At 30.6% G+C, this 13576-nt stretch overlaps 1 protein-coding gene across 4 annotated transcripts in view; it reads left to right on the top strand.

The window, feature by feature from the left end:
• Window positions 1-13576, top strand: part of LOC134700386 (multiple PDZ domain protein-like) — a 157490-nt gene that overhangs the window by 94712 nt on the left and 49202 nt on the right. For all 4 annotated transcript variants that reach the window (XM_063561770.1, XM_063561769.1, XM_063561771.1 and 1 more), the window contains 5 exons: window positions 3311-3489; window positions 4347-4474; window positions 5000-5110; window positions 6798-6878; window positions 7780-7963. In XM_063561770.1, coding sequence (XP_063417840.1) covers window positions 3311-3489; window positions 4347-4474; window positions 5000-5110; window positions 6798-6878; window positions 7780-7963 — 683 coding nt within the window. The remainder of the gene's footprint in view (window positions 1-3310; window positions 3490-4346; window positions 4475-4999; window positions 5111-6797; window positions 6879-7779; window positions 7964-13576) is intronic.

Raw genomic sequence — 13576 nt, 5'->3', positions numbered from 1 at the left:
TTATTAATGTGTATTCATAACAGAATCTCAAGAAACCAATATTCTGCCATGTCAGCTATCGTATCAAGTTGATGAAGTACTGATTCCAAACCTTGATCAGCAGACGGACAAAAGATTTCCCCAGCAAAATAGTGTTCCAAAGCAGTAGCGACATTCTTTGTTTCAGTCTCATTTTTATTTAAATTAATAAATTGAAAGCTTACTTAGCTTGTCATGCTGTCAATTAACTACTGAACCAATCTCAACCAAACTTGGGGTGAATGATCTTTAGGGTATCTACTGTCTGGTTTTTGCCTTTTATCCCATCAGCAATATATAACTTTTAAAAAGACCAATACAACAGGCCTAGCGGTCATAAAACTTTTGAGTCAGTTTTTTGTACTCATACTCCAAAATCAACCAATCAAAATGCTGGATTTCATGTTTCGAGCATGATTTTTGTGCTCCAAACACTGAGCAAAATTTTATGAATTCAATCCCTGATAATGTGATGACTTCTTTTTAAATCAGGATGTGATTGCCTTTAAATAACAATTTTTAATTAATTTATGTATTTTGATGTTTTTAAGTATCTTAAACATATAACAATAAGGAAGATTGTGCAAACAGCAAAAGATATCCTTAAAAATTCCAATATAGCAAAAACCATTGGATGTCTCCTTTACAGGTTATTGCCTTCTAATTTTCTGTATTTTCTGCATTTTTGGAAAATTCAGTACATGTAGTGCAAAGAGAAAATTGAAAACAGCAACAATGATAAGCAAAATAGATCAACAAAAGAGATATTTTTTAGTATAGAAATCCAAAAGTTGGTTCATTTGTGACTCATGGCATCATATAGGCCATGTATGTCATACATTTGATACAAACTGTAGAGTTTGGAAAATTCTTCAATTATCTATCATGTAAAAAGAAAAGATTTTGGCTTTGATATTTCAAGGAGATCTTTTCAAATATATCATAAAAATCAATCATGTTTTTTCAGTAGACAACATCTTTTTTTAATTATATCCTTTTGTTCATATGCCATTCAAATTCAAACTTAGAGAAAAAGAACATTTTTAGGCCTTTTTTCCCCAATTGTAGTCAATACTCAAGTATATCTAATCCACAATCTGATATGTTTTGTACTTTACAGTATATTAATTTTGATTTCAAGTCTATATTTTGACCAATTTTGTCATGGTTATTAAAAAGACAGATGTTACTACAAAAATGTACATTCATCAGAAGAAATGATATTAATAGCACAGAGTGGCTTTGTTCGATATATCAACTTTTAACCTTTCCTGTTTAATTATTTTTAGATTTACCGTACTATGAACATGCTACATAACCATCAATTTTGTTCCCCCACAATATTATTACTTACTATAAGTGGACATTAAGCATGTTGAGTAATTAATGAACAGTCAATGAAATTTACTTTTTGTAGGCATCTCCCAATTTCATATTATTTCCATTAATCAAATAGCATGAAAGAAGTCATGCTTGCAAAGTTGTTTATATGCTGTTTTCAAAATGTTTGGTCCCATTTACATTTTACCTTAAAAAAATTGAGTTCGATAGAAGAATATTTTTTTTAGGACAATATTTGAATTGTATGGATGAATTTGAAAAGAAGTTATTATTTTTTTCTTTAATGATACTTGATATTTGTGATGTTACTTCAGTATCAGAAGGGGTATCTTATGTATACTAGAATCTATCGATATACATATACAATGCTTTATTTTTAACTTGTACTGTTTCCCTTTGATCCTGTTTGTTCAGATAGCAAACAAGAAAGGGTTCTGGAAAACATAAACAATGACTACACATGATAAGGTAGTAACTTTTTTTTTGTACAATGTCCAGATGCATCAATATTTAAATGAAATGCATGCAATGTTATTTCTACAACAGAAAAACTATCCAACATTTTATATAAGTAAAAGTTTTATGATCAACTATATATACAAGAAACATATTGTGAATAGAAGTTGTCTATACAAAATAATGGTGTTTTTATTTTTTTATGCTGAATTGATCGGAAAGATTATTAACATTAGATCATAATATATGTGGATAAAATTTGTAACAAGTTTTTTAACTTTTAAATTACAAAATTGATTTTCAGTTTGACAGAACTTGTTTGTTCTGAATGGTTTACCAGGAAGCAATACTATTATGTAATCCTTATTTAATAGGAATACTTCATTAGCATTGAAGCAGTAAAATATAATGTAACCAACAGATGGCACCATTGGATGATGTAAGCAGATTTGATGATGGGTGTATTTTTCACCTGCTTTACACATCCTCTGACATAGTACCTTGAATCTGTTATTTTTGCCAATTAATTTTTTTACCTTTTTTCCTGTTCTAGATAAAAGTTCTATGTTTTTTTGTCTTTTTGATAGCTAGTAATATGTGTAATTTACTAAATGATGTATAAAATAAGATGTACAAATCAAAGGTTTTATAAAGATGGTATATAATCATTCATATGCCATTTAGTTCAAAGTTCATGATTGTGTTATATTGGCAAGACATATATCTGTGTCAGCAGTTTATTTTTGTGTGTTTTTGGTTGCTGTCTACTCAATGAACAGGAATACCCATGTCTCCTGTTATTCTAACATAGGATATAGAATTATTGACTGTATAAAGATATATATAGATTCTTACATTGATACCAGTGGATTTCAGGCGGCTCGGACTTTAAAATTTATAATTCAACTATCGAGATTGGATAAATCCGATAATCCACGAGTAACTATGTAAGAATCTGTTTCTCTAATGATTAAAAAGACATTTTCTTTTTTTGTGAACTGAAAATCCCCTTTGAGTGCATTTCACATTGCACGAAGTTGTCAATTTCATTAACACCTGTTATCAAATTTTGATTCATACAGTTAGCTAAAAAGGTCATGACCCTTAAGATCATCCAATGATCTTTTGAGATCACCAGAAACCACACGTTGATTAAATTTTTTTTATACAATGGGTTCGGAAAGGGAAATTCCATAGAATTAGAGAAATATATATATAACACTGACTATGCTTATACTTTTTTGTACACATACAGTGAAACCAGTATATATATATATGCAACAGTTTAAAATATCTTAGCAGTTATAATATTTACTACATTCAAATCAGTTATAAAGGACACCTCTATCAATCTAAAATCTTGTCTTGTCAGATTATCTATGCATTTTGAATTTTAATTCAGACGCCACTTCTCTTATATCTTATAAATTCAGTTGACTTATGATAAGATTTGGACCAATTGTAGTTAAAAATACGAATTTTCTGTGTTTTACAGTGCCAATTTATCACCGCTGGCTCAACCTAAGAATGAAATTAACAGTCCGGTTAAAATTGAAGCTGCTGAGAAACTTAAGACTGCTGAAGTAACTAGATTAGGACAACAGACATGGGGACCGCCCAGAACAATAGAACTATATCGTCAACCAGACAAAAGTCTTGGAATAAGTATTGTTGGTGAGTTATAATTTTTACTAAACCTGAAATTCAGAATCAGAATTTTGACAAAATTCAGAGTTCCTGACAAGTGGTGATCTAAAGCGTTTGACCACCAAAATGTTGTAAAGGATGACCAATTTTGATACTTTGCAATAGAAATAATAGTGAGGACCAGCAGATTTTCTTTAAAGACCATCAGGGTAAACTTTTTTAGAGAACTCTGCTAAATATCTGTTATTTTATTAGATTATAAGTTATGCTTTCTGTAAGCATGTTAATGTAGCAATCTTGATATAATATATTTATGTAATGTCAATTAATATGACTGTATGACATAAAAAAATCTTGTATCAGACATATAGTAATCCTGTACTTGGACTTTCTTATGATTGTTGTAAAATTGTACATGCTGGCAATGGAGATACCATCATCAAAACAATGTGCAGACATGTTATTTGTGTCAGCTAATAAAATATTTGTTCTCTGGCCTCAAAAATTAGAAAGAATATTAATAGTCATTTATAGAGGCAGTATTCTGAAGTAAATTCTGTAGGTAAATGTACTTCAAAAGTAAGGCAAGGTTTTGATTAGATTTAATGGAGAGAAAAAAATCTAGACTTAGCTTTTGCTATTTATATCTAAAGCTAGTTAAAGTTTTGCCATACTATATAAACGATATGTTATCTAATTTAAGAAAAAAAAATGTATTACTTTCTTATAGTAAATGTGATGAACTTTATTATCAGTGGATTGGTTTGTTTTGTTTTTAATTATTATTATTTAAAAAAAAAAACATTTTGGGGGGGGTTACTATCTCATTGACAAATACCCCTCATCTCTTTCTTTATAACTGTAAAAGCAATCACATTTTTCAGGTGGAAGAGTGGATATGTTCCATGTACAACCAGACCATGTGATCTCAGGTATATTTATAAAGCAGGTGTTAGAGGATAGTCCTGCTGGAAAAAATGGAACTCTCAAAACAGGAGATAGAATATTAGAGGTAATTTTAGGGAAAAACTATTCTCATTAAGATTCAAACAAAAAAACTTCTCTTTTTTCTTCAACTCTCTTGCTGAGTAATTCGTCTTGCACATGTCTGTTGTCCTAACTAACCTTATTTTCATGGTTCACAGATTGCCGTTACAAATTGTAGTGATTTTTTTTTATGCCTTAATTTTTTTTGGCTATGAGGAGTATTAGGACACATTGAATCATTACAATAAATACATTTCTGTTAAATAGCTTTAACCTGACCTTGATCTCATTTTGTGGATCTGTGATGATGCTTGGACTGTGTGACACCTGAAGAAATCCTTTAACCGCAAGTTCAATCAAATTAAGCAAGCAAGATATTTAAATGTGTGCATTCTTGTTTTAAAAAGCTGCTCATATCATTGTTGAGTTTTTATTTGCCTCGTTTTTTTTATAGGGTTCTAAGGTTATGTTTTAGTTTAAGAAATATTCTATAAATGTATATGTAATAGCCTTTTGAATGATAAGTTAAACACTTTATTATATTTCCTAGGTTGATGGTATAGATTTACGAAATGCATCACATGACCAAGCTGTAGATGCGATCAGGAACTCTGGTTCTCCAGTCAAATTTGTGGTACAGAGTCTGTGTGATGCTGCCTGCGTAAGTTTTATACATTTCATTTTAATTTTCTGAGCAGATATATAAAAAAGAAGATGTGGTATGATTGCCAATGAGACACAAGAGACCAAAATGACACAGAAATTAACAATTATAGGTCACTGTGCAGTCTTCTCTCAAACGTAAAAAGAAACTTTTTCTGCTGATTAGTTGCACTACTGTGAATTCATTTATTTTCATGGATACCAATTTTGGTGGTTTGAGGAAAATGTGCATATTCGTGGATATTTAAATCGTGGTTTTGGCAAAGTCTGCATTCATTTCTTTAGAAAATTTGTAATTCGTTGAACATTTAAATTCGTACCTACAAAATCCACAAAAAATATTAATGAATCCACAGATTCCACAGTAAGTGAATGAAGAGTTAATTACACATTACAATAAACTACCAACTTGATCCTTATTTTTTTACCAACTGACCATTTATAGCTTGCTTTTTTGATTTATGATTTGCAAATTTTTGAAGGCCTTACAATACCCATAGTTTTAGTGTTGCTAAATTTTACACTATTTGATCTCTGGTGAAAAGTTGTCTCATCGAAAATTACACTACCGGTACATGAAATTGTTTTTAAATAAAACATTCCTAGACCTATTGATTGTTTGTTTTTATATAAATATCACACGTTTGTTTTGTTTTATATATAGAATTGTTTTAAAAGGGTAATGACTTGGTTTAAATTTTGAATAAATATTTTGTCAATTTAACTACAATTACAAAACAAATTTCATCATGCAACATTTTAATTAAAATTTTGATTCTTTTTTAACATTACTGTTCCAAGATAACAAAAGGAATGATTAAATGCTAACAAACACGGTCCAATCTGTTGCCTAAAAGTACATATGCCAAGTAAAATATTCTAAAATTGTGCATAGCTGGCATAAGTTATCTATTCACGATTTTTTGACATCGCATTACAAATTTTCATTTTGATATCTCTCTTGAGAATTGGTTATTTGTAAAATATGATCAAAGATTGTTAAAATGTAAAACTACAGCAAGCTATTCCCAAGACTGGTCATGCAAATTGTTTAATAAAAAACCATCAGTAATAGATACTGCTATGATGTATTAAAATGAACAGTTGTTAAGATAATACTTGGCCAAATGATATAAAACTTGTTCAACCTTGTCACTTAGACATAATGTACACCAAACATGTTTGCGATCAGTTTTTTTAAAACAATTAAAAGAGTCTTTAATTAACATTTGACTGAAGTATTCTCTTTTTTCGTAATTTGAAAATAATTACCATAAAGGGAATTAAGGGGGAAGAGATGGACAGTATAATCCCCCCCCCAATTATACAATTTTCCAATCAATACAATTTCTGGAAATATTGGATGTCACAAATCAAATATTTTCTGGTCACCATGTCCCAAGACACATTTTTACCCCAAATGAATTCAGTTCAACCAGAGCAGTTCATTCACAAAAATGAAATTGGAAAGTCGTCTTTTTCAGCATCTACAGGAAGAGAAAAAAAGACCTAATAACAATGACAACATCTATATAACCAGAAAGCAGGTCGATTCCTCCTATAGGTTTGACTGTTGACTATCAATACCTATCTGAAATTTGGCTGCAATAGTAGAAAAAATAGATGCAATTAATTTTAAACCGTTCCCTGATAGGGATTATTCAGTACTTTTTTTTCCTTTTCAGCCAAATGATTTGGAGACTGAAATCAAACCAGTACAGTCATACGATGAGATACAGGCAGCAACAAATGCACCATTGACTCAGGTATTTTACCATTTAAGAACCAAAAATTGTTGTTGCCACCTGTCTATTCTCCAACAGGGTTGAAGGAACATGTTTTTTTTTCTTAAAAATTTGTCCTAGTTTTGAAATTTGAAAAAAAGTTGATCAAATGTAAATATTTGGTTATGGTTGATATCAGTGTCATTGATAATTAATTACTTTTTGATCTAGCTAATATGCTGATTTTGGGATTCTATTACCTACAATTTTTTTTAAAGAATAGACTTGAGCTGTTGTTTTCTCAATGGTCAGGTTGTTGCCTCTTTGACACATTCCCCATTTCTATTCTCAATTTTATTAAGTATTGTCTGTAAACTGTACATTAGCTTCCTATGTATGTGATAGAATAAGGAGGTGTGGTATGTTAACCAATGAGATTACTTTACACCAGAGTTTGAATGACAGGGATATAAGGAACAGTAGGTCATCATACAATCTTTAACAATGAGCAAAAACCATACCTTATAGTTAGCTATTATTCCGTTTGTACCTTATGCAACCCATGGCTATAAAGGTAGTTTAAGTTGTAATAGTATAAAGGTATAAAAGACTTGAGTATGAAATGACAAACTCATCCTCATATGAATGAAGAAATTTAACCGTAAGATAAGTAATGTTCAATATTGCTTGAAGCATTCAGCCTAAAAAAGGGGGGATCTAAACCCCCAAACCCTCCACTTGAGGATTTTATCAAGAGAGACAATTGTATGTATAGAATCTTTCTAAATTGTGTCTTATACACTTTGAGTTTTACAGGGGCAAATAGGTGTTCCATTGTCTTATTTGATGTGAGTTTAAATAATGCAAACTTTTGAATTTAAAATTAGTTAAGGATGATTGACAAAATGGGATAGCAAAATGAATAGAATTTTGGCCTTTTCAGACTTCAACTAAACCTGACATACCACAGAAACCAATTCTCAACAAGCCAGAGTTAGCAGAAAAACAAATTGTGAATAAACTTGAGATTATACAGAACCAAGTCGATGATGATGAAGAGGTAGAGGAGATAGAGGAGGACGATGAAGAAGACAATGAAACAGAAGATGAATATGGATACACACACAGTAAGTCATCATATTGTCTTTGTCATTTAGATATTGTCACTGAGACATAGAATAACTGCAGTCTGACAGTGATTATAGTTATACTGAACAAAGTTACATAGGGTACAATGTTTTTGATCTGTAAGACTGTCCATCATTACCGTCAGTCTGTCAGTCTTTTTTTTGTCATCTCAACTCCTCTGAAACTCTTCAACAGAACCTTTGTAGATGCTAAGGACAGTTTATGTGGATGTGCATATTGACATGAAATAAGGATTAAGTTGATTTTTGTAAGAGTTATGCCCCTATGAACTTAGAATTTTTGCCAAAATATATACAACTGCAAAAGTTTGCAAAAGCAAATCCCCTGAAACCACACAACACAATTTTATAAAACTTTGTAGTTGATGATGAAACAATATGTAGATATAACCATCTGTTTAAATTTTATTGGATGACTTTTGTAGGAGTTCTGAGTCTTTGAACTTTATAGGAATCTGTAGAAATTTTTGTTTGTCCATTGACAATATTGGGATGTGGGGTATTTCAGCGTGCTCATTTATCAATGGATGGATCAAATGGCTAACAGTGGTTAAAGCATACATGTATGAAAACATTCGTGGTTTCAGTGACTAACAGTGGTTTAAGCATACATGTATGAAAGCATTCTTGGTTTCAGTGACTGACAGTGGTTAAAGCATACATGTATGAAAACATTTGTGTTTTCAGTGACTGACAGTGGTTGAAGCAAACATTCGTGGTTCCAGTGACTAACAGTGGTTGAAGCATATTATACAATGGAATTTCAATTTCCCATGTCTTTTATCTTGACATTTGGAAAAAAAAATGTGTTGTTTCAGTGTTTCAGTGTTTTGTTTTAAAAAATTGACTTAATCTCTATGCTTTTATTCACAAGCAAGAAAATGAGATAAAGCTTTCTGACATGATAAGACAATATAAGCTTTTATTTCACTTTGATGGTTCTTCAGAGGGCTCTAAATCATAAACCTTTATGTTTAATTACTTTCTGAAACCAGTTTCATGTTTTAGAGATTTAAGAAATTCTCTATATAATAGGATCTTCTTTCTTTTTGTAAGAAGATTAAAACACCTGCATTGTGTGCAATATAAGTAATAACAGAGATTTTTACTTATTTATGAGTGTAGATTTTATTCCTAAGAGAGGTCAACTTATCTTTCAAGTTTCTTCTGATATTATTGACAAACCAGTCAAAACTATGTATATATCCATAAATATTTTAAATATTATTAGAGCTATGAATTAACAAATAAACTTTTTAGACGATTTGGAAAAAATGTATTTCTTTTTCCTAACTATCTGTTAAAAATTATAATTTTCAGCTCAAGAATTTTACATAAAATAATAAGGAAAGACAGAAAACAAGAATGAATGTTGGGTCTCCTCTTCCAATTCTGACACCAACAATTTAATGTTTGTTTATTTGGCGTTTATAACCTAACATTATACAAGGTCCTTGAATCAATGTTTATGGCTAATTTACAAGTAAGAAGATGTAGTATTATGATTGGTAATGAAACAACTATTCACCAGAGACCAAAGGACAAACATAAATAGTAGCATGCTGTCACCACTTTTAATTTTCGGTTGACAGAAAATCTGATTTACTGAACTAGAGCTAGTGACTAGAAATATCGGCAATGTACATTCCAATTCTATGAGCTCTTTCAAAGGGAGGGGCCAAAGTTTTTACAAATGGGAGAGAAATATCTGTATTTCATTTTTCTGTGGACTTTTTATTTGACTATGGTTTATGGTTATCATTTTTACACGTCAGTTAAAGCACACTATAAATTTCTGTGATTGACAGAAACGTGAAGTACAGAATCAGATATGTCTTCTGCAAAGTTTGTTTTTCTGTCAAATGATAGAAAAACTGAAATAATTGATTGTAAGCAGAATTGATCTGGCGTTGTATAATAGTAAAATATCTTTATTTGTGCATTTTATACAAATATGAGTCACCATATTAAAAACATGCAGATTTTACCAGAATGATATTATTAGGTTTAAGTTGTAATATAATCTATCTTGTAGTCACAATCATTCCAGTGAAGTTTTCTGTAATCTGGAATCCTTCTTTTATTGTGGGTTATGTATATAAAATGCCACTAGTGTTAAAATTTTGTCTGAGATGAAGAAAATCTTTTATACTGTCATGATGAAATTGTCATACTAGATCAACACATTAAATGGTATCAGAATCTGTATTAAAACAGGCAATTTATTGATTACTTTGGTTGGGATAAAACTAGGTCAGTTAGCATCTCTTAGACTTTTATGGCAAAAAAAGCTTGCAAAGGTATAAAGAAATGGGACAGTGGAAGATCCAGGGGGAAAAGGGGGCGGTTCCTGGGGTTGGAAGGATTAAAATTCCTCTTTTTTTGTGACAATCAATGCATTTGAATGGAGACATATGGTAAGAATGCCCTTTTATCCTGGGTTGGGAACACCCACCCTTTTATTTTAAGTGGCTGGATCTGCTCCTGGGGAACAGAACTAGTATAATATTGTTGGAACATGCAGCAGGTGCAGCATTATAATATAATACTTAAACCAGAGGAGATATAATGTAACTTTCCCCAAAAAATGTCTCAAAAATTCATTGTATGCCATTTGTCTGAGCTGTTCAAAAACATAAAAGTCTTTTGGATAACTACATTAGAATGTAATAATGAGACTATAAGGAGCAAATAAAAAACACAAGTACTTGGTTGCTATTATTTTGAATGTACAAGAGAAAATTATATTTTCTTAAAATAAGAGATTTCTTATATATTATTTCTTGTATTATATTTAGTCTTAAAATAATAACTAAATTTGATTTAGTTAATTAAAAATGACCAGAGCTACTTAGTTCTTTGAATTTTTTATAATTGCAAAGCCTATATTCTTTTTTGCCTGGCCTTTTAAATTGTTACAATAAAAACTTGTGCTTTGATTTTATAAATCTCTAGTTGCATTTGTTGAAACAAATATGGATATCAATATTCTAGAATATTAAACTATATTGTTACTAATACTGAAATTTCCATTTGTCAAGCATGATTCAATGTTTAGTTTGTTTATGAGAACTTTATGTGCATTTTGCTTTGTGACAAAGCGATTCGGTTCTTTGATTGAAAATCAATTTGTATATGGAGAACCAGTTAGGATTAGAATAAATATGATTTCATAAAATGTTGAATTGTAGGACTACATTTTGACCTTTGTAATCTTAAATGTGTATCACATTATATATTTTAACTCCCTTTTCTAATTCTTTCTTTTATAGAAATTTTCCTAGTTCCCAGTTTTTCAATTTCCTATTTCTATCTATCCTCTGTTTCACTTTTTTTTCACAATTTTAGAAAACTTTTCCCACCCATTCTGTCCCCCCTTTTACCCTCTAATGGTGTTCCCCATTCCTCTTTAATGTTTGTAAAGATGCATTTTGGATGATGAGAAATATATTGGTAACAGTACGAATCCAACCAGGCAACATTAATCTGAAATTTAGAGGTGAACAACTTTTGATATTTGTCCTTGAAGCATTAATCTCAAATTTAGAGGTCAAGAACTTTTGATATTTGTCCTTGATACATTAATCTGATAGTCAGAGGTTTTGCAAGTGACATAAAACATATTAAGGCTCTAACTTGACACATATATAAAAAAAATATACATGTATCTTTGCTCTTTATATTTGATAATTATCATTGCATTTTGGAGATCTCTTATTTGATATTAAATGACATTTTTCACTAGGTATAATTACAATGAGCAGATGGTAAAAGTATGATTTTTTTTTATATAAATGCATAATAAATTGACATTTACTTAATAAAACAATACTTTTACAATTGATGTCAAACAAAACAATGATGCAAACAAGTCAGACATTCTTACCTCAATACTAGTATATTGGCCACAGGCCATGTGAGCTGTTCTCTTCAATTGGCTGGCATGCAGCCTCAGTCTCTGATAAAGTCTTTCATATTTTTATCTTATTCTGGAAAACCATTTAACAGAATTAAATCAAACTTGGCAGAGATGTTTCTTACAAGTTCCTTTTTCAAGTGTTGTAGCTATGTTCCGGACCATATGAGTATCTGGACCATACGCGTATGGTCATGACCATATGGGTATATACTCATATGGTCCGACCATACGGGTATGGTCGGACCGTACGCGTATGGTCGGGGTAATCAACACGTATACTTTTAAACTCTTCATTAGGTGTGACCCTTCTGGTTATTACGTCACTAAAATGTCATTTTATTATATATATTAAAAAAACTTATTAAAAAAAAACAGTTTCACACAGTTAATATTCAATTTACTTACTATTTGTAAGTACAATTATAAAAATATGCCAAAATTAAATGAACATATTGTACAAGGAATTTTATTGTTTAAAGTAGGTGACATCACCGGCAAGGATTATGATATTTTTTAAAGATCGTGATATTTTTTAAAACATTTTGATAAGTAAAATATTAAAAGTGTATGTTTCTTTATTTTTTTCTATTTTTTTTTTCTATACTTCTATTTAATCTTAATTATAAGACGGTAAACTAGCATTTAAGAGCCATGAAATAGCCACTGCCTTGATTTAAATTGATCTGTGATATTCATTTTACGATATTGGAGATCTAGAGTTTTATCAAAAACACCGTAGACACCTCACGAATTGTCCGAGTCGATATCACTGCACGCAGCCAAAACAAGCAGTTACAGAAAAGCTACATGTATGGTACCGTGTGCATGTCATTTTAAGTATACAAAAGCATACATGAATACAATTAGTGATGAAAACTTAGATCAACTGACTGTGGCATCAATATTTAATGTTTATGTAGCTTTTGACATGTAAAATTAATACATTTTTTTTGTAAAAACATTTGTTTTTAAGATAAAGTTTATTGTATTATTTCTATTGTATATTTGAAAAAATACCTATATGGTCCAAATACTCATATGGTCCGGCCCGTTAATAACCAAACGAGTATAATACTCATATGGTCCGACCATATGAGTATACGCATATGGTCATGACCATACGCGTATGGTCCAAATACTCATATGGTCCGGAACAGCTATAACATTGGTGCCAATTCACCAATGATCATGGATGCAACTTGTGATTACCTTTATTTAGGAAACCTTCTCAAGAATAGTTTAAAGCTATGAAATTTAAATATACTAGATTTATGTTTCTGTAAAGGTTCTTCACAAGTTTCAAGATTTTGGTGATTATTGGAAATTTTGACTAGCAAGCAAATGAGGTCAAAGTTAATTACTTTTAAACCCTTTGGGAAATTAAATGTACACACATTTTGCTATTCTCTAAAAACATTTCTAAAAAAGAACTAAAAGAAAAACAAATTATCTGAAAATGTTCCTTGGAAGATACTCATTTTAGGCTTCAGAGGCCAAAAGAAGGTAGGGTTGTTCAAATTTTCAAAGATCACCTTCTCAAGGACTACTGAATCAACTGAAACCAAGCTTGTTTAATATACTCCTGTGAAGGCTCTTAACAAGTGAACTTTGTTTGATTCTGATCTGAAATTCAAAATGGCCTCCAACTGGAAGTCAAAGTTTATCTTGAAACC

This window comes from Mytilus trossulus, unplaced genomic scaffold, assembly GCF_036588685.1.
Source record: "Mytilus trossulus isolate FHL-02 unplaced genomic scaffold, PNRI_Mtr1.1.1.hap1 h1tg000138l__unscaffolded, whole genome shotgun sequence".
Lineage (NCBI taxonomy): Eukaryota > Metazoa > Mollusca > Bivalvia > Mytilida > Mytilidae > Mytilus > Mytilus trossulus.
Note: the sequence above shows the minus strand (reverse complement) of the source record. Positions and strands in the feature narration are given on the sequence as shown.